The sequence below is a fragment of the Caretta caretta genome, chromosome 4, assembly GCF_965140235.1.
Source record: "Caretta caretta isolate rCarCar2 chromosome 4, rCarCar1.hap1, whole genome shotgun sequence".
NCBI lineage: Eukaryota > Metazoa > Chordata > Testudines > Cheloniidae > Caretta > Caretta caretta.
In genome coordinates, this window is record NC_134209.1 from 66,572,442 (window position 1) to 66,594,448 (window position 22,007).

The 22,007-nt window shown below is 40.2% G+C and overlaps 1 protein-coding gene across 2 annotated transcripts; it reads left to right on the top strand.

Annotated features, from left to right (window-relative positions):
• The first annotated feature begins 39 nt into the window (after positions 1-39).
• Positions 40-20,490, top strand: TMEM184C (transmembrane protein 184C). 2 transcript variants are annotated; one of them, XM_048846932.2, is made up of 10 exons: positions 40-408; positions 4,174-4,304; positions 4,403-4,439; positions 7,356-7,561; positions 11,524-11,598; positions 14,145-14,238; positions 15,105-15,217; positions 16,031-16,130; positions 17,837-18,008; positions 18,475-20,490. In XM_048846932.2, the coding sequence occupies exons 1-10, from the start codon at positions 292-294 to the stop codon at positions 18,768-18,770; spliced, it is 1,341 nt and encodes a 446-aa protein (XP_048702889.1). In that variant the 5' UTR covers positions 40-291; the 3' UTR covers positions 18,771-20,490. The 2 variants fall into 2 exon arrangements, with proteins under 2 accessions (XP_048702889.1, XP_048702890.1); XM_048846933.2 differs by lacking the exon at positions 11,524-11,598.
• The last annotated feature ends 1,517 nt before the right edge of the window (positions 20,491-22,007 follow it).

The window sequence follows — 22,007 nt, forward strand, 5'->3', positions numbered from 1 at the left end:
GATGTGACGTGGTTGCGCGAGAAGCCGGAAGTGTGGTTAGGCTGCGGGGCGGAAGTGGTGCTAGGGGTTGCTTGGAGCCGAGATCCCGAGTGAGGAGGAGGCGGGACAGGTCCGGGCTGCGCCCCGCAGGGGGCGGTGAGATGGGCCGCCCGCCCGACGAGTCTCGGCCGGTGCTGTCCTCGTCTCTCGCGCGCTCCAGGCCGGCTCCCAGCACCTGAGCCCGCCGCGTCCGGGCCGGGGGTGGGTGCAGGCCGGGAGGCGCCGAGCCCCGCTCCGCTCGCTGCCGGGACCATGCCGTGCACCTGCGGCAATTGGCGGAGGTGGATCCGGCCGCTGGTCGTTGTTCTCTACGTTGTGGGGCTGCTGGTGGCGGTTCCCTTGTGTGTGTGGGAGCTGCAGAAACTGGAGGTAAGCGGCCCTCGCTGCCTGCCTCCCTCCCCCCCGGAGAACCGAGGGGCCGGGGTGTGCGTGTGCGGGGCCTGGCTGGGCCGGGCGAGAGTGGCAGCACCGCGGCATGGCTCCGGGCAAGACATAAACAAGGCTGTAGCCGTAGCGTGGGCTCGTCTGGTCTGCGTACACGCCGATGGGCTTCCCCGTTTGGTAGGCTGGCATCAGCATGAGCGCTAGGCTTTGAAAACAAAATTAACGTTCACATCTTCAGCTGCCACGAGTAAAAGTCCTGTCGCTTTCCTGTCCAAAGGAGCACACGCTGAGCATCTTGGCAACAGGTCTCCTATTTCAGTCTTACATTTGTTCCAGTGACAAATCTAATGTCTTGTTCAAAACAATCATCTTGAGGCTCATTTCCTCTTATTTACTCCTTGTAGTTAAACCTAATGTTGCCTTCATAAATATAAAATCTTATTTATAAACCCTGTCTGTAGACTTATAGTTTGAGTGATGTCATAAAAAGATAGTGACATCAGAAAAGTTAATTGAAAGTTCTCAATGTAAAGCCCATTAACTATGAAGTCCAGGTCTCTTAGAAGTCTGAAATTTCTCTGCGTGGTGCTAGTATCAACTTACTTGAAAGGACACAGACTCAAAATCTAAGTAAAAAAAAAAATTAAAGTTACTCCTTTCTCTTGAGGCTATGCCAATTTTTGTGGCTTTAAAGATAACAAAAACAGTAGCGAATGAATGGAAACTGAAAACTATGTGTATTCAAGTGCTGATAAAAGCACAAAATAAACAATGGAAAAAAAGATTTTTGTTCCCCTTCAGGATCAATATTCTTAGTTATTTTAACAATTGTGGGTTAAACATTCAGGCATAAGTGATTACGTTGACTGTTTCCCTTTAAAAGGGATGTCATGTGCCAGTCAAGCATGGATGGGAATCTGTCGGTGCAACATGCTTAACAAGTTTCAAAGCTTTTATACTAGTTCAATAGTCTAATCAAACAAATTATTTAAAAAGTCAACTTTTTTAACAAAACATATATTGTATATATGTATAAAAATAAAAACCGTTAATTTAAACTAGAAATACACTTTAAGAAAGACTGTTTTCTGTTGAAGCCAAAGCGGGGGGCAACCTGCTGGGAGCCTGTGGGCCAGCCAGGCTCCCAGCTGGGAGCTGCCAGCAGGGCTGGGAGACCAGGGCTTCTCCCCTCTCCGTTCCCTGCCAGGAGCTGAGGGAAGCCACCCTGGGCTTCTTACCCCTGGGGAGTGGGGTCCAGCTGCACCAGCTTCTTGGCCCCTCTACCCTGCTCCCTCTTTCTGAAATTGACAAGGCTGTTCAACTCCCAGCTGAGGATGGGCACTGGGGCTTCTGCCTTGGCTCCCAGCTGGGAGCTGGGTCCAAAGGTGTTGGGGCTGCTTGTTCCCAGCTAGGAGCCAGGGGTTGGGGTGCCACCAGGGCTTCTTGCCCCCAACTCTGAGCTGGGAGTGGGGTCCATTCTCACTCCCAGCCCTGAGCAGGGTTCAGCTGGGCTCCAGCTGCCCAGCTTCCTTGTCAATTTCACAGCTCCTGCAGTGAAATTGACAAGAGAACCAACAGCTGATATAAAGGGAGGCAGTCTACACAGACACTGTGTCCTCCTAACTACAGGGACATAAGCCTTATGCCTCTCATGGAGGTGGAGTTATGCTGGTGTAGTCCAGTGCTTATATTGGTGGGAGGAAGGCTGTAATGTAGACACTGACATATGTCTTATGTTGACCTAACTGTAGTTTAAACCAGTGCTACTCAAAGTGGTGGTCCGTGGACCGGTGCCAGTCCGCGAGCCATCGGTTGCCGGTCTGCGCGCACGTTGGAAAAAAAATTGCTGGTTCCCCACATCAGATAGCTTGAGAAGCACTGGTTTAGACCATTGCTAAGTGAGTAAGAGACAGGTAATCTCCATTTTTTCCTCCACTTTCACTACCTGCTGTTTATGCTGTGTGTGTGAGAGAAAATAACTTCTCATAATTTCTACCTTATTTCAACCTTATCTGTTTTCCAGATCATGAAATGCTTTCTTCTCTATTTATCTTGTTTATAAGTGTTCCTAACTATCAGAATTCATTCTAAAGTGTGAGTTCTCACTAGTCAGACAGCTGTGTTCCTTCTTAGATTATAACTCAAATTTCCTTGTTCTACCCAAGCTCTGAGAGCAAGCTGCATTTCAGTATTCCTTTTTGCATTTTAAATTTGACCATTCTGTGTTCACATGTAAAAGCTTCTCTCAGAAATGTTATCTTCCTCTCTATATATTCCTGGGACTGCATTGTCTCATCCCACCATGCTCCTTAAGCACACCTCACCTTGCTTGACTTAAGCTTCAGCTTTATACCGTTGCATTGGACAGTAACTTCAAACCTTTAACCCCTGCTAACTAACCCTGCACAACCTTTATGGTACTGAGGCTCTTCTATTCAATATATATACATCCTGTGGCTGTTATTATTGAAACAATAATTAGATGTGTGTGCACTAAAATTTTAGCATTGAGCTTAGAGTGACCACCTGATTTAAAGTTGTTTTTTTCAATCTCACAGGCAATGTTAAAAGTGCTTTTCTAAAAGCATTCTCAAAAGTTACCACTTGGCCATACTAAGCTTGTTTGGTTTAATGGTGGTTTTGGCTTTTAGTTTTATTGAATCCCTTTGACTCAGTTTAATGATCTAGTAAAGCTCAACTGCATTAGTGTATGGAAGTGATTTTCAACTTGTGGTCCAGGGCCCCCTATGTCTAAGGTTTCCAAAGAAGTCTGCACCTCCGTTTGAAATTTTTTAGGGGTCTGCAAATGAAAAAAGTTGAAAACCAGTAGTGTGTAGAAACCTAGTGGTATGAAGTGAAGTTGCATCCACAAAGTCTATGACTCTGATGCCCCCATCTTAATCTATATTTATCATACTATACTCATTAATTAAGTATGGTTGTTAAATTACATTAAAGATTTGGAGGGTTGTCTACCTCAGTTGACTACTGTGCTCTTTTAATTGATTCCTTAAAGTGACATGTCATAAATGAAATAGAATAATATTGTTATTTAGTTGTAGTTCTTTGTTGAACATACACTTGCTTTGTGGTATTGTTTCCTCAAATTTTCAATGAATTTTTATGCTAATTTTTATTTTTTGATAGTTTTTGAATTTATTTTTGTTAAATATTTTTATATAATCAACATGTATCATTAATTTACCTTTTACATTGTGTAATACATCTACTTTCTCTGATAGTTTCAACCATATTTCCCATATTCATTTTAATTTCCTTCCATTATTAATTTTATTAACAACTTTAATTTATTATAAAGTTAAGTTTCTTTTGGTTGGTTGGCATCCCCTACTGTATGAGAAGAAGAACTAAAGGAAACTTAATGTGGGATCACTCCCTGGATTAGTCTCATAACTGAACAACTATCAATATTTCTATCTTTGGTTTTGTTTCTCCCATTTATCAATGTTGATGCTCTGATTTTATTTTGGTAATTCTTATTTTCTGTTGCTCAACACTTTTGAACACTTAAACACACCAGTTTCACTCTCTCGAATGTTTGCGGAATTCCCGCTCTTAACACTTTATTTTATATGTTCAGTGCGTAATCCTGCTGTATCATGTAAGAGGCTACTCCCATTTAAAAAAACCCATACTTCAAAAACTGCTTAAAATGGTAGCGATACAGGTACAGTAAATTAACATTACATTTTTTCTATTTATGCTGTTCTTCCTTCCCTCCCTTCTAAGGTTGGAATTCATACCAAGGCATGGTTTATTGCTGGAATTTTTCTACTGATGACTATACCAATTTCTCTCTGGGATATATTGCAACACTTAGTTCATTATACTCAACCTGAATTACAGAAACCAATAATAAGGTAACACTTTACATATTCTTTGCTGCTAATACTACATTTCATTCCTGGTGATGAAAATACTTGCAGTAATCTCAGATGTTCTTTTGTCATCAATACAGGATTCTATGGATGGTCCCGATTTACAGTTTAGACAGTGTAAGTGTATTCTTTCTAGTCTCTAGTTTGGAGTCACTGAACTAGTGTATTTTGCTTGCTCTGGGGGAAATGGAAACCAGTGTAACACTTCACAGAAACAATGCTAATGTGAAATCATGGCTATAAACCTGACAGTTCTTCAGATGGCCTCTGCACGTTCCTACTCGTGGAGTGTGCCAGCAATGCAGTCTGGTGGTGGAACCTTCTTCTAGCAGTGACTGCTGGAGCACTCTCATGTACCCTCCTAGCCTTCCCCTCACCGTTCCTGAACTTTCTGAGGGCAAGGTTGTAAAAGGGGAATGGTGCTGTGTCCTCGGTTCCTTTCAACTGCAGTACCAGACGGTCCAGGAACCTCTCCAGCCTCGTCAGAGATGCTGTGCCTTAGTTATATTTATTAATAAGTCAGGATTCATAATTTTTGGTAGGATTTTTGTTTTTTATTTATAAAAGTATTTCTTTTAAGCTTTATTAGTTCGTGCACCTTGATATGAGTTCATAGATCCAAAAGAGAGAAGGCCTGGATTCAAGAGGGGTGCTTCTCGTCATGCTGTATTCCCCAATCTGAATACCCATATGAGGTGTCTGGCATGTTTGGAGGAAAAATAGTACCTTTTGCAGCATGCAATCTACAGCACCTTCACTCCAAGAGCTCACAAGGAGTGCTAAATTGGGCCCCAAATCTTGCTGGTCTAGGAGGCTCTAGCAGTTTAACCTGGTTCCAGATACTCAGAATTTGTGAATACTATAAGATTTTCCTTGGCTCCTTTCACCTTGGAGAATAAAAAGAGCAGCCTAAGATCCCACTGAAAGTACTGTTCTCCATTCCTGGAGTGAAAACAAAATCATCAGTACCAAAGGATCCTAAGCCATCCAATCATGGTATTGGACACAGCAGAATCCTACATGTCAGCCTCTGTTAGCAGAGCCAGTCTTCATGAGTGCACTCCTTTGGTTCCCAATAAGTATATTGCACAATACACCGTTTCTGTTAGCAGAGCCAAGCAACATTCCAAATCCCTTTCAGATACTACAGGGTCACAATAGCTATTCTAGATCCACCCTGGTAGTACATCGTGTTGCAGTCAAAGAAATTAATTCTTCCATTTCTTAATCTCTTTTCAAGAGAGGAATGTGGAATGACCAAGCAAAGGAGCTAGCTGGCCAAGGAGGGAGGGAACAGCAATAGAGGCTAGCAGGGACATTCTGAGAAGAGGAATAGCATGAAAAGGAGGTGGTAGAGGAAAATTACTGTAGATTTTTGCCTTGCATAAAATCACAAATATGATATTCTTCTGTGAGGACTGTGTTCTTGTCAAGTTTCTTCAGTGTTTTCGATACACAAAAAATTTAGATGTGGGGGTTTTTTGAATGAGAAGTTCTCTTCCCCCTCTTTAACTGAAGGGGATTTTGCTCAGACTTTTACAAAAAATTTGCCTTTGGCTAGAGACCAAGTTTAGAAAATTTCAGTCCAAACATGAATATTTCAGATAGCTTATATCTGCAAAGAGCAGGAAGGCAGAGGAAGTTATTAGTTATTTAAACAAATACTGTTGTTATAGCTCACGTTGTTACGTGACTTGTCTGCTACAAATATGTCTCAGCTGTGTAAAAGGTAGTATCTTTTTAGAAATGTGACTACCATATTTTAAAACTTATACCCACATTATGGATGGTCTAACTGAAGCACAGAGGCTGGCAGCCAAGTGGGTGGCAAAACTGGGGGGGAAAAAAACCCAAATAAGTTCATAAGTATGGCTCCCTCTAAGATATAGTTGCATAATTTCTGGTCTAATTCTCTGTCTTTGGTTGCTTATACATTTCTGAAACTTTGTCTTGGAGTCTATCTGAAAGTAAGATTTCTTACTTACTTACATTAAACAAAAATCTTTAATGTGGAGTTATGGGGTTTCTGTGTGAAACATGCTTTTTACATTAAAAACTTGCAACTTTTTTAAGAGCTTCATCCCTGAAACAGGGGAGTAGACAGTTGAAATTTTCATGGAAATAGCTATCACTGCAAAGTGCTTGGGTACATTAGGGGAAATTGTTTGTTTGTTTTTGAAAGAGCTGTGAACCTCTGAAGGCTGAACTTTGTTCATATATTAAAAAATGCTACTGGTCTATAGAACTTCCTAAAACAGTGAAGTAGGCTACACTAGAATGCATACATACAGCTTCTAAGTCCTCTAGTACTGTAGAACAATTGGGACTTCTTTCCAAATGTTTGGGGGAATGTCATGCCTGGCAAAAGGGAGCCTGCTACTGCTTACTGTTGGGCAATGAGAAAAAGAATGGGAATCGGGATGTCACAAGTTCTGTTTCAGACTGTCACTGGTTGGCCTTAATTCTCTGCACTTCATAATCTATTTTAGCTCTTTTGAAAAAGAAGGATGCTTTTGTGATTAAATCGCTGGACTGGGACTCAGATCTGGGTTCAGTTCAATGTTCTAACTCTTCCCCTGTGTGACCTTAGGCAAGCTACTTGATCTGTCCCTCGGTTTCCCATATGTAAAATGGCGATAATGCTATTTCTCACAAAGCCCATGGGCGAATAAATCCATATTGTGGGGCTCTCAGACCAGGTGTCCACTAGAAAGGAAATTCTAAGCTCTGACCGAGGTGTTAGGCAACAATGGTAGGGCTCCAGTATTGTCTAGCCAATTAGTGGCAGTTTGTAGAATGAAAAACTGCAACTCTCTCCCTTGTATAATACACAGTTTTCAATTACTTTGGCATACTGTTGTTTATATAATTTTCTGCAACCTTAAATACCTATGCATAGCATATGGTAGTGACTTTGGGTATGCCAGGGATACTGTCCATAAAAGTAATTTATATGAAAAATATTCAGTCTATACTTGGATTCATTTGTTTTATTTGAATGCAACTTTTTAATGTCTCCATGTTTTCTTATAGTGGATAGCTTTGAAATATCCCAACATTGCAATATATGTGGATACCTGTAGAGAATGCTATGAAGCATACGTCATCTACAATTTTATGGTATTCCTTTCAAATTATTTAACCAACCGGTATCCAAATCTGGTATTAATCATAGAAGCCAAAGATCAGCAGAGACATCTACCTCCCCTTTGTTGTTGTCCATCATGGGCTATGGGAGAGTAAGTATATTATAGGATCTTTATATTAATAATATCTTGAATGTTTAATGCTGTGTACTTTGATACAGAAGATACTGTTGCTCATATTTAGTACTATAGTTGATGCTACCTGGCTAAGTCAATTATAATGTGCACACAGTACAGAGGGTTTGGTTTACCACTTCTGAGCTGGTTGTGGAAAGTCTTTTCAATTAGCTGTAAAAATTACAGAATTAGATGTTTTTAGATGATAAACTAATTAACTTATATGATACTGAAAGAGACTTCCTTATCTTCCAAAAATAGGTATGAAAGCAACATTCATCATGGAGAACAGGTGCTTCTCTTGAATTTGCCTCTTTTTGGGGCACACTATTTTCCAGCAGTACCCTAGAGCAGGGGCCAAATCCTGTTACTGTAGACTTACTCATGCAGTGTAGCTCCATTGACTTCACTTCAACAACTAATGTGAGTAAGATGAGCAGGATTTGGCCCACTAACTGATCATGTTTCTAGTTGCTTCATCTGATGAATAATATGCCCTCCTTCTCCTGTTTGATATTTTGATAAGCTGGAATATCATGAGTTTTTCAGAATGACCTTGTTTTATGACTAAGCAAATGTTTTGATACGTTAGCGAATGTATCCTAAAACACATTGGGAATAGAACTCTATTGTGCTGTGTAATAGGTTTTTTGTGGCTGATGGAAAGGAAGCATTAAATATTTCTTTCTATATGTCAGTGTGTTGTTTTACCCTACAGAACAATCTGCCTGTCTATATTCCATAGTGCAGTGGTTCTCAACCAGGGGTACATGTACTCCTGGGGATAATCAGAAGTCTTCCGGGGGTACAGCAACACATCTAGATATTTGCCTAGTTTTACAACAGTGTACATAAAAAGCACTAGAGAAGTCAATACAAACCAAAATTTCATAGACAATGGATTGTTTATACTGATTTGTTTACGGTACATGAAATGTAAGACCAGTATTTATATTCCAATTGATTTATTTTATTTTAAATTATTTACATTATTTTATTTTAATTATATGGTAAAAATGAGAAAGTAAGCAATTTTTTCAGTAATAGTGAGCTGTGACACTTTTTTGTATTTTTATGTCTGATTTTACAAGTTTTTAAGTGAGGTGAAACTTGGGGTACACAAGACAAATCAGACTCCTGAAAGGGGTACAGTAGTCTGGAAAGGTTGAGAGGTACCACCATTGTGTAATTTATAATGGCATCACAGAGACATGGTGGGATAAATCTTATGACTGGAATATTGGTGTAGAGAGGTATAACTTTTTCAGAAAAGACAGGCAGGGTAAAATGGAAGGAGGTGTTGGATTATACATCAAAGATATATACATTTGTTCTGAGATCCAGAGGGAGGTGGGAGGCAGACCCGTTGAGAGTCTCTGGATAAAGATAAAAGGGGCTAAAAAATAGGGTGACATCATGGTACAGGTCTACTATAGATCACCAAGTCAGGAAGAGGAGGTGATGAGGCATTTCTAGAACAAATAACAGAAATATCCAAAACATTAGGACCTGATAGAAATGGGGGACTCTAACTACCCAGACATCCACTGAAAAAGTAATAGGGCAAAATGGAAAATTTTTAATAAGTTCTTGGAACGTAATCGGGACAATTTTTTGTTCCAGAAAGGGGCGGAGGTAACTAGGGGGACAGCCATTTTAGACTGGATTCTGGCACAATAGGGAAGAATTGGTAGCAAATCTGAAGGTGGGAAACAATTTGAGTGAAAGTGATTGTGAAAACTCGGAGAACTGAGAGATAAGGGAAGAAAATCTATGGGAAAAGTTGTTCAGGAGACTTGGCAGTTCTAGAAGGAGACAGTATTAAAGGCAAAATCGCAAATTATCCTGATGCGAAGGAAACATAGGAATACCAGTAAGAGGCCAATATGGCTCCATTAGGACCTGAAAAATCCAAAAGGAATCCTAAAAGAAGTGGAAATCAGGACAGATTACTAAGGAGGAGTACAAAAGTATAGCACAAGCATGTCAGTACAAAATGAGGCTAAAACCCAAAAAGTAAGGGACGTAAAAGGCAATAAAAGACCTTCTTTAAATTCATTAGGAGTAAGAGAAACACAAAGGAAAGTGTTGGTCCTCTGCTTAGCAGGGAAGGAGAGCTAATAACTGATGGCATGAAGACAGCTAAGGTGTTTAATGCCTCTTGCTTCAGTCCTCACTAAAAAGGTTAATTGGTGACCACTCAGCACAATTAATTTTAATGACAAGGGGGAAGGAATACGAGTCAAAATAGAGAAAGAACAGGTGAAAGAATATTTAGGTAAGTTAGAATATATTCAGGTTGGCTGGGCCTGATGAAATTCATCTGATGGTACTTTAAGGAAATAGCTGAAGCAATCTCAGAACCTGTAGCAATTAACTTTGGGAGTTATTTGAGGATGAGTGAGGTCCCAAAAGACTAGAGAGAGGAAAACATAGTACCTGTCTTCACCTAGGGAATCCTAGACAAGTCAGTCTAACTACGATATCTGGAAAGATACTGGACCAAATTATTAATCACTTTGTAAACACTTAGAAGATAATAGTGTTATAAGAAGTAGCCACCATGGATTTGTTAAAAACAAATCATGCCAAAGCAACCTAATTTCCTTCTTTAAGGGGGTTACTGGCCGAGTGGATGGGGGAAAAGTAGTAGTTGTAATTTATCTTCATTTTTAGAAAGACTTTTAACACAGTCCCACATGGTATTCTCATAAGCAAACTATGGGAATGTGGTCTAGATGAAATTACTCTTAAGGTGAGTGTATAGCTGGTACAAAGACCATACTCAAAGAGTAGCTGTCAATGGTTTGCTGTCAAACTGGGCATTTCTAGAACAAATTTAGTGGGATCCCACGGGTCAGTCCTGGGTCTGGTACTAGTCATTATTTTCATTAATGACTGGGATAGTGGACTGGAGAGTAAGTTTATAAAATTTGCAGATGACACCAAGCTGGGAGGGTTGCCCAGCCCTTTGGAGGACAGGATGAGAATTCAAAATGATTTCAGACCAATTGGAGAATTAGTCTGAAATCAACAAGATGAAATTCAGTAAAGATAAGAGCAAAGTACTTCACTTCAGAAGGAAAAATTCAGGTGCACATCTACAGAAGAGAAGATAATTGGCTATGTGCTAGTACAGCTGAAAAGGCTATATGGGTTACAGTGGATCACAAGTTGAATGATTAAGAAATCATTGAAAAAGACTCATATTATTCTGGGCTGCAGGAAGCAGTTTAAAAGGTAGGGGAGGTAATTGTTCCACTACACTGGGCACTGGTGAGGGCTCAGCTGGAATACTCTGTCGAGATCTGGGGAACAAACTTCAGGAAAGATGTGGACAAATTGGAGAGAGTCCAGAGGAGAGCAACAAAAATGATAAAAGGGTTAGAAAACTTGACCTATAAGGAAAGGAGTATGGTTAGTTTTGAGAAAAGACGACTGGGGTGGGAAGAGGCGCCTGATAAGTTCTGAAATATGTTATAAAGGAGATGATGATCAGTTGTTCTCTGTGTCCATTGGAGGTATGACAAGAAGCGATGGGCTTAGTCTGGAGCAAGAGAGATGCAGGTTAGATATTAGGAAAAACTAGTTAAGCTCTGCTATAGATAAGGGAGCTTGTGGAATCCCCATCATTGGAAGTTTTTTAAAAACTGGTTGGACAAACACCTGTCAGGGATGGTCTAGGTTTACTTGGGCCTGTCACCGTGCAGGGGGCTGGACTGGATGATATCTCAATGTCCTTTCCAGCCCCTACATTTCCATGATTCTCTGAATTGTTGCATAATGGTTGTATGATATTTGAGCTAATTACTGAAACATTCTGGAAGTAGATTAGGTTGAAGTAAAATTTTAATTTAGTGAACACAGTAAGGTAAGGAATTTTCATAAATTGATTTTTCTTACGTTTCTTAAGTGATGAATTCTGTGTTTGTTTGCAGAGTTTTATTATTTAGATGTAAACTAGGCGTGCTGCAATACACTGTTGTCAGACCACTTACCACCATTATTGCTCTGTAAGTATGCCCATAAAGAATTTATGTTGTCTTTAGGATATAATCTTTGAGCTACACTGGAGAAGACTTTTTACACAGTTGGTTTTTATATTTGAATTGATGGAATCTAAAAGCATAACTTTTTTGTTTTGCTCTGTTGTAAGTGGAGCTGAAGCTGACTTAACTATATCAACCTGTGACTTCTTTGTGACCCCTGCTCACCATTTTCTGAGCTTTGGTAATGAGTATTTAACTTCTGATTCAGAAAGAAGAAACTTATAAAATCTCCCATAAAAACGCTGAATTGAAAAGTCTTAGAGGATGGGCAGGCTTCCCCTTGCTTTTTTGAAAAATGAGTATTTCTCAATCAGATTACATGTTAGTCACTGAAGGTGGGTTAAACTATGCATGCAAGCAATTTGACTGTGTGCCCTCTTGGAGAACTGAAATAATTTTAAATCCTAAATTTAGTCATAAAAGAATGATGTCACCTGTAAAAACTGAGTTAACTTGAATTACTGTATATAATAACTTGAAATATTGTAATTGCTATTAGTGTTCCGTAATTTCCAAATATCTGTGTCCTTTGTGAATTGTAGCATAGCAGAGACCTTATTTAAACCAGCTGTATGTGTGTGGACAGATAAAGGGTGTCAATGTCAGGTTTCACATGGTAACAAATGGGAACTCTTTCTATACGATTATATCCATTGCAGGTGGTAAACATGTATTTCAGTTCAGGCCTCCTGTAATAGGCCTCAAAAGAATTTACTGTGGACCAGAGGTAGATATGAAATATATATTGTTGAGACAGTGGCCAGGTGAAAAGCCGAGCTCCACCAATTTACTGTGTGACGGGTTGGATCACAGAAACCCCCTTGAGAACTGCCAACTGATGTGGCAAGACTACTTCTGCCCCTGCTTTCCCTGCCAGCTTGGGACTCCAGCACCCTGTCTTGTTGAGCCAGACATGCCAGTCTACTCCAGCTCAGACCCAGGGTCTGAATCACGTGCCCTAAAGCTGCAGGCTTAATTGAAAGCAACTTAAGAACTGTTCCTGTCTTTAACACTCAGATGCCCAATTCCCAGTGGGGTCCAAACCCCAAATAAATCTGTTTTTACCCTGTATAAAGCTTATACAGAGTAAACACATAAATTGTTCGCCCTCTATAACGCTGATAGAGAGAGATGCACAGCTTTCCCCCGCTCCCGGTATTAATACGTACTCTGGGTTAATTAATAAGTAAAAAGTGATTTTATTAAATACAGAAAGTAGGATTTAAGTGGTTCCAAGTAATAGCAGACAGAACAAAGTGAATTACCAAGCAAAATAAAATAGAACATGCAAGTCTATGTCTAAGAAAACTGACTACAGATAAAAACCTCACCCAGTAAGCTTCCTTTTACAGATTAGTCTCCTAGTCTGGGTCCAGCAATCACTCACACCCCCTGTAGTTACTGTCCTTTGTTCCAGTTGTTTTCAGGTATCCTTGGGGGTTGAGAGGCTCTCTTTAGCCAGCTGAAGACAAAATGGAGGGGTCTCCCACAGGCTTAAATAGACTCTCTCTTGTGGGTGGAGACCCCCTCCTCTCTCCTATGCAAAGTCAAGCTACAAGATGGAGTTTTGGAGTCATATGGGCAAGTCCCATGACTCAGAATGCTCACATGCCATGGCTCACATGCTAGCTTGAAAGTCCTCATGTCATGTAGACTTCTTATGTGGATTTGAGCCTCCCAAGATCCATTGTCCCTTAAGTGCTTCTTAATTGGGCACTTAATTTGCACATTCCTTGCTCAAGAAGCTGACCAAATGCTTTACAAAGGCTACTTAAAAATCAAGCCAGTACACAGCCAATATTCCTTCAAAAATGATACATGCATACAAATAGGATGAATAGAGTCAGTAGATCATAACCTTTACAGAGATATGTTACGTGGCATATGCAGCATAAAACATTCCAGCTATGTCATATATACATTCATAAGCATATTTCCATAAAGGCTTATGCAGGGCACCGTCATATGCTGCTCCGAAGAAAAAGGAGGATGTTGGGATTTTCTTTTTGCTGTTCTTGGATCTTGGTGAGGGAGCTTGGGAAGCCTCAGTCTTTTCAATGTCTTTTACCAATTTAGCTGCTCTTATGCTTGGCAAAAATATGAGCAGCATCAGACAACTCTTCTTCAGTTTAAAGTTGGTTCATATTTGAAAGGTTACCTTCACAACCATAATGGCTAGAAGTTTAATTTCTTTAAATGGAAACAAATTCTGCCAGAAAATTGCTGCCTTCAGCTCCTGGTGCTCACTAGAAAAAATTTGAATGAGTGTTTTTTTTTCCAGATCCGAAGGCGCAGTTCCTTTTCCATTCTAGAAGTACAACTGTAAACTTTGCTGTGTTATGTAAATTTTTGGAAGTTGTAATTTCTTCCATTCTTGTATAGGCTCTCAGCACTGGTATTAGTGAACGTAGGTTTTACATTCTGACAGCTGATCAATGGGATACCAGTTTAGCAGCACTTTTAGAAAAGAGGCTCACTTGTACAATGGTTAATACCAAACTTTCTTCCAGAATCTGTGAGTTGGTTGGTGTATATGATGAAGGAAACTTTAGCTTCAAAAATGCCTGGACTTACTTGGTTATTCTTAACAACATGTCACAACTGGTGAGTACCAAGAATGTCTCTTTTTGGTGTTTTAAAATTACAATTTTAAAATATTGTCAGTATCACCTGAAACTTTTGTTCTGATTCAAGATATTAATAGTAATTATTAAAGTCTTCTCAAAACCATACCTACTAAATCCCCTCTACATGCATAATGGAAGGAAAAAAGTCATTCTCTAGTATTTGATTTCTTCATTATTAAACACTTCTGTAGAAAATATACAAAATATGCCTTTGTGGTTAGGTGGAGAGAGAACTAAAAGGCTTAGTGTTTTAGTAAGGTAATATATAGCCTCTCACCTCCAGGTCACTGGTTCAAGTCCAGTCTGTCTGTAGTCACTGCAAGTCGTGCAACTTTTTTCTCCTTGCAGTTTAAGTTAAATAATTAAAACTCATTCCAGTTTTGGGTGAACATCGTAAAAAAACTGCCACATTTGGCATTAATTTACAGCCTTGTTGGCGCTCTCAGCAGAGTCCGACATCTGAATGGGTGTGGCATTGTATCCATGTATCAGTAGAGATGGTCTATCCATGTTAGATTTGTACTGGTGATGAAACACCATGAGGTTTGCATGGCAGCTTCCCGTGCTTTATCTTATTCTTTGGATAGAAGACTTTACTCTTTAGGACTGTCAATATGACACATTTCTTAAACAAATTCTAAGAAGTGTAGTCTTTAAAATGATAAGCAAAGTAGAAGTTCTTAAATCCCCAAAAGAAAAACTCTAATCTGTTTAGCTTTTTTCTTGCATTGTAAAGTAACATATTTTACATAATAAAAACAGTTGCTTTAAAATAACTGCTTGCAAAAGTAAACATAATGATTTTAAAACTGTACAAAGGTAAGAATTTTTCTTTTCCTCTAGTTTGCGATGTATTGCCTTGTGCTGTTTTATAAAGTACTGTGTGAAGAGCTAAACCCAATCCAGCCTGTTGGCAAGTTTCTTTGTGTGAAGATGGTAGTTTTTGTTTCCTTCTGGTAAGTAAATATTTAATCAGTATTGCTTGTTCCAGAGCTTATTGCAGTAGAACTGAAAATGTTCAGGTCACTGATGTCAGCCAAGACAATCAGGGATGTAACCTTATGCTCTAGGTGCTCCTAAACCTCTGATTGCCAGAAACTAGGACTGGGCAACAGGGGATGCATCGCTCGATAATTGCCCTGTTCTGCTCATTCCCTCCAAAGCACCTGGCACTAGCCAGTGTTGGAAGGCAGGATACTGGGCTAGATGGACCATTGGTCTGACCCAGTTTGGCCGTTCTTATGTTTAAACCATAAAAATCTACCATTGTTGAAATTCAAAGTTATCTTTTAAATTAGTCTAAAGACTTAACTAGCAAGCATGTTTAAAAGAAATACTGAGTATCTAGGCAAACTTTGTATTGTGGGAGACTAAGATTTGTTACTTTTTATTCACTTACAAAACTAGAATTTTGTATTCAAAGCCTTACGCATGACTCTGTATGCTAGTCAGCAGATCAGTATGAATGCTAGGTCACATAAGGTTAACAAATAACTTGCTCTATTTCTATTATGAGAGGCAGTGTGCTCTAGTGCAGAGGCACTGAATCTGGGACTCTGGGAAGCTTGGGGTTTTTGTCCAGACTCTTCCACTGTTCTTTTGTGTGATCCCATGTGAAAGTGTACTACTTTGTGCCTGTTTCCGCTGTTCTTTGTCTCGTCTGTTTAGATCGTAAGCTTCTTAGGACAGGGACTATTTTGAAATTGTTTGTACAGTATCTAGTGTAATGGGGCCTTTAGGTGCTACTATAATATAAATAATCTTTATAGGCAAGCTGTACTTATTGCACTGCTGGTGAAAATTGGTGTTATTTCTGAAAAACGCACCTGGGAATGGCAAAGTGTGGAAGCCGTGGCCACAGGCCTACAGGTAAGTACAAACAGCTGTTGTTTACAGGGAACTGGTAGAGGGGTGAAGAGAGCATTTCCAAATGAAAGTTACAAACAGGATTGCATGTTCATAGAAACTCAGGTTTCCAATGAGAGAGACGAGGTTGCTGCTGCTACTACCAGATAGTATTATGAGTAAGGCTAAGATTTTGTCACGGATATTTTTAGTAAAAGTCACGGACAGGTCACGGGCAGCGTTCCCTTGAATTTTTCCCACCCACGTGCAGAATGAATTTTGTTACGTGCACCAATATGGAGTTGATGTGTGACACATCACTGTCATATTGGCGCACTTAACAAAATTAATGGAGTGGGGGTGGTCTCAGGGCTGGGGCAGAGGGCTGGGGTACAAGGGTGTCAGGGGTCCGGCTTACGGTGTGGGCTCTGGGGTGGGACCAGTGATGAGGGGCTCAGGGCTGGGGCAGAGGGTTGGGGTGCGGGCTCTGGGGTGAGGCCGGGGATGAAGGGTTTGGGATGCAGGAGTGTGCTCCTGGGCTATGGCAGGGAGAGAGGACTGTCCCAAGCTCTGTCCCCCTGCAGCAGCACCTGGGCTTAGGGGGAGAGAGAGCTCTCCCTGCTGCGGCAGCTTGGGAGCTGGGGCTGCAGGATAAGCGCCCTTCCCCCGGCCCCCACAGATCTGGGCTGGGGCTGGATTCGGGGAGGGGTGCCCCGTGACAGGTCCAGGCCAGGCCACCCTGGCCACGGCAGGGTTCAAGTCCGGGGAAGAGGCGCCCTTCCCACCACCGCAGTGGGTCCTCAGGTGGGTTCCCTGAGCGCCTGCGTGGTACTAAATAGGCTGTGGCGTGGCCATGCAGCTTACAGGGCACTTAGGTCGTGGGCAAAAAGGAAAAATTCACGGACGCCATGACCTGTCTGTGACTTTCACTAAAAAATATCTCTCACAAAATGGGGATCTGTGGGTCCCCATACTGCCTGAAGTGGGCAGCTGCACAGGGGCTAGGAGCTGCCTGCAGCAGCTGGAGGCTGCAGGGTACCCCTGCTGCCCACAGCTGCGGGGCCCCGCAGCGGCTGGGAACTGAGGGGTTCCCCTCTGCTGTCCCCAGCGCCTTGGCGCTCTGGGAGTACCCCACAGCTCCCTGGCCCCATAGGCGGCAGGAGACTCTGCAGCTTCCAACCACTGCAGGCTGAAGTCATGGAGGTTGCTGGAAGTCATGGATTCCGTGACATCCATGACCTCCGTGACTAAATCGTACCCTTAAATATGAGTAAGCAATGCAAGTCATCCTGAATGAGTGCTGAAGAATGTTACACTCAGCACCTTGTCACATGTCATGTGTATTATAGATATATATATTTTACTTAAATAGTCCCAACTGAGATTTTTTGCACATAAAATACATACATTTTTGAATACTTCATCATAAGATATTCATTGCTGAGTGTCCACTTCCAGCAAGTCAGGATACGGGATTGAATGCCACAAAATGCCAAATTGGAATAGGCTGTAGTAAGCCTGGTTGCCAAAGCAATCTGCCAGACTCACGTGGGCTCTTGAAATGCTGCTGGTTCACAAGGAGCAGCTATCGGTGCCCGAAGTATCAGTCTTTCAGAGCTGAGGGAGTTCCCGCCAGTCTTGCACTGGAAATAGAGATCTAGGAATGCATATTTTGTCATGCTGATGTTCTTTCAGGACTAGATCTGAATAAGTGTCTCTCCTTGTTGCAGGATTTTATTATCTGTGTGGAAATGTTCTTTGCTGCTATTGCTCATCATTACAGTTTTTCCTATAAACCTTATGTCCAAGAAGCTGAAGAAGGATCATGCTTCGATTCCTTTCTTGCAATGTGGGATATTTCTGATATTAGGGCAGATATATCTGAACAGGTTCGAAATGTTGGTAAGTACTGGGCTGATGCATCAATTTTATAAAATATTTATCTTAGGGTTTTGTATTGCTACCTATCAGTGCAATATCTGAACAACTTCTACATGAATTTGATAGCAATTGAAGGCTTTAGTAGAGTTTTTGGCACTTCTTCCTTGTTGGGATAAAAATTCGGATGGGGTAGGGTTTGTGTGTTTTATTTTGGTTTTTATACTTTGTTTCAGGGTAAATGTTGATTTGAGGGGGTGGGAGATAAGGATATGAATATTTAGTGGCATGTTTTAGTTCTGATTCACTGAAGTGATTGTTTTTTCTACTATGGAGTAAGCCTCCCATCTTCAGTGTCTGATATATTAAGACAAAGACCAGTTTCATACAGCACACTTACTATTTTGTACTAAATATCTATAAAGCACCTAGCACACTGTTTGAGCTATAAAAATAATAAATAATACTTTTTAATTTGGCACAACTTTAGGAAGGACAGTTTTGGGCCAACCAAGGAAAATATTTTTTGCTGAGGATCATGAACAAAACGAACATACAAGTTTACTGTCTTCATCTACTCAAGACCCAATTTCTGATGCTGCTTCTATGCCATCTTCACCCATGAGTGGCCACTACCAGGGGTTTGGACACACTGTGACACCTCTGACTACTCCTACAACAACCACAATATCTGATGGCATCTATAACACTATTGTTGCAGAAGAGCATGAGGATTACCTTGTTCCAGGGCATGGTACATCTGAGAAGCCTTTGGATAAAAGTTAAACCCATCTCCACTTGAGTGTGCTAAAGAATCTATTCTGTGCTTTCCTGCCACATTGTTTCATGATGATGTATTCCATTGCTCTTGAAGGGGCTGTTAATAGCTGGACAAACTGCAGCATGTCTCACAAACAGGAACAAAGTAAGTGATTGGAATCTCAGTTTTGAATACTGAATTTGTTTAAAAGTCTATAATGGATTTGAATATATAGTGTATCAGTTGAATATAAAACATGTACGCAGTTTTAAATTTCCAGCACAGATTTTAAGAATCCATTTCTTAAGAGGGTTAAAGTATTTAGAAAGCTATATAGTACCTAGTATAAAAAGGGCAGTGTCATACTGAGATTAAACTGGTGTCTCTTAACACAGAAGATATATCTGTAAACAAATACTCTATTGCTCTTCAAATGTTTGGGATATAGGTAGAACTGCTAACTGGGGGACTTGATTTCAGGAATGTAATTTAAGCAACTGAATTGTGGAGACTCTTATGTTAAGCTTACCTCTCCAATGAGGTGGTGAACAAATACATTTGTGGGTAGTGTGTGGCAGGAGTACTGACTTCTTCACCTTCCTCTATACAACACAATTGAAACTCCTTAATTAAGATACTCTGTCTCCCATTACAGAGCACCAATGTCTCTGGGCATCAGCCAAAGCATCCTTTTAAAAACTAAGTTCTCCGTACAGGCCAAAGTAGTAAGAGACTGAGCCCAGAACTGCAAATTGCCATCCTTAGCATGGCAGCACTGAGTTGCTGGGCTGCCTCCTTGAGAGGTATGGTCTGAGCACAGGACTGTGAGCCAGAAATGTATTTTAATCACAAATCTAGGCAAGTAATTTACATTTTGTCACCATTTTCTCTGTCTTTAAAATGGGAATAACACCTACTTAACATGCATACTGGTAAGAATAATTACTGTTTGCGAAGTGTCAAACAGGAAAAGCATTTCATAAGTTGAAGGAGAAACTGACTTCTGTACTTAGAACTGCAATAAACTTACACCTTTCTCTTAAAAATCTTAAACATGTCAAAGTAGGATATTTCCCAACAAAAGGTGTCTAGTTGTCTGTCTATAGATTGTTTGTCAGTATACTGTCATTTTATGCTTCTGCTTTAGCTTAGGTTCAAATTCAGTAGCAAATTTGCCTCCTTACTGGGAGGAAAAGTAAGATATTCACTAAGGAGGAATCAAGTAGCTAGTGTAATATGGAAGACACTAATGTTACAGACTTCAGATCAAGAATAAAGGCATTTATATCAGAGTTCTAAGGATTTTTTTTGCAAATCGGACAAAACCAGGGTTGTTATTTTCTATCCGAACATCACACTTGCATTTGCATTGCATGCTTGCAATTTGGCATTTATATAGAGAAATAAAACTGGAGCAGCGTAGATGCTTTTTAAAGTGGTATCTGCAACATTCCACCAAAAATTACTCGTAACTTAACTTTTTTTCCAGCATTGATACCCTTTACAGAACAGATTTTTAATTGTAACTTCTTACTCTTACAGCGAATTCATCTTAAAAGTGCTTTTTGCAGTACTAGTGTTATGTAAATATTTTGCCTTATTCACTAGGCTGCATATTTTATAGCCGAAGTGGAGTATGTACTTAATGTATTTGATGTTGTTAGAAAAGAGAGCAAATCACACTTTCAATATGCCGATTCATTGCCTTCATTGTAAATAAGCAAATAAAGATTTTATTTAAACGTGTTCATTGTCTGTTGTATTTATTTCTGTAATCTAGTTAAGAAGTCTTGGATGTATGTGTGGGAGAAGATACCTCCCTCTTTCAAAAAAAGATGTCTTAAATACAACTAATCCAAACACTTGTTCAGCATTTTCAGCATCTTGGGCCTGGCAGTGGAAAAAGGAATTTTGGCAATAAGATTTCACCTAAATTGAGTTAGTAAACAGAATACCAACCTGCTTATGTACTTTAATTTTGTCCATAAACACCTCACAGGAACATTTTGACATTAAAACCATATTCAAAAAAGAATACATTCACAGATCCTTTAGCTTCCTCCCATTATGTATCCAAGATGAAAGAATGAGTGCTACAGATCAAAGATTCACTCCCCACAGTTCTAAACCTCATCTTTCTCTGCTTAATGGCCTGAGAAAATAGATGGGATTTGTAATCTATCCTAAGTGTTAACCAGTTCAGATTGTTTGGCAGAGAGGAGCGTATTCCAGAAGTGCATGCCTCTCCAAGGGATACCCTTCCAGCAGCCCCCTTCCCTATCCATTGTGGACTCCAGCTCAAGTGCTTCTGGCAGTTTTGAGATGACTAGTATAGGTGATAGAAGAAAGTTGACCTTTTGGAAGATACAATTGCAAGGGCCAGGCCAGACAGATTGTAGGAAAAGCAATTTTGGTCTGTTCATATTTTACTTCACACAAATGTATAGATTATGTAAGGTGCAAAGCAGTGGAGAATCAAGATTTCTGAATTTAACTTCCTGTTTATTTCATTCGTGGGAAGCTGAGAGTGACCTAGGTTTCTCCTTTGTATTTTCCCTGAATTATCACCTTGCTTTTTTCCCTCGTTGAATATTTTCTGCCCTGGGTTCTAATATATATTATATTCTGGATAGCCATCTGTCTTGGATGATTTAGACACAACAAATCCGGTATCTTTGGCAGGAGATTAGACTAAATGACCCTTGTGGTCCCTTCTAACTCTGTCTCTCTATGATTCTATGTTAAATATTTCAGTACCACCCTTGTTTGTTGTCTTGAAAACAATTGCTACAGTAAATTTGATAGCTGCTCTAGAATGTGTGTCACCTGGACTAGCTGGGTTTTTCCCCAACAATTCCTTTACTGTACTACAGACTAAGTAAATGTCCCAGTCTGCTAAATTGCTGTGCTCCAGTCCCAAGATGTTTAAAAGCTATTGATAAATTAGATTGGATTATAATCTGGAATTTCCTTTCTTTATAGGTTTCAGAGTAACAGCCGTGTTAGTCTGTATTCGCAAAAAGAAAAGGAGTACTTGTGGCACCTTAGAGACTAACCAGCATCCAATGAAGTGAGCTGTAGCTCACAAAAGCTTATGCTCAAATAAATTGGTTAGTCTCTAAGGTGCCACAAGTACTCCTTTTCTTTCTTTATAGATTGTTCACTGTCCTACTTTTTTCTGGAAGACAGATTCACAAGATTTAACATCAGCTATTTTAAGTCATTCATTTCATCCTCTGATTTATTAAAGGCCACACATTCTT

Coding starts and splice junctions, on each gene's coding strand:
- TMEM184C (XM_048846932.2), top strand. CDS start 292: ATGCCGTGCACCTGCGGCAATTGGCGGAGGTGGATCCGGCCGCTGGTC. Junction 409..4,173: donor GGGAGCTGCAGAAACTGGAG/GTAAGCGGCCCT, acceptor CTCCCTTCTAAG/GTTGGAATTCATACCAAGGC. Junction 7,562..11,523: donor CCATCATGGGCTATGGGAGA/GTAAGTATATTA, acceptor GTTTGTTTGCAG/AGTTTTATTATTTAGATGTA.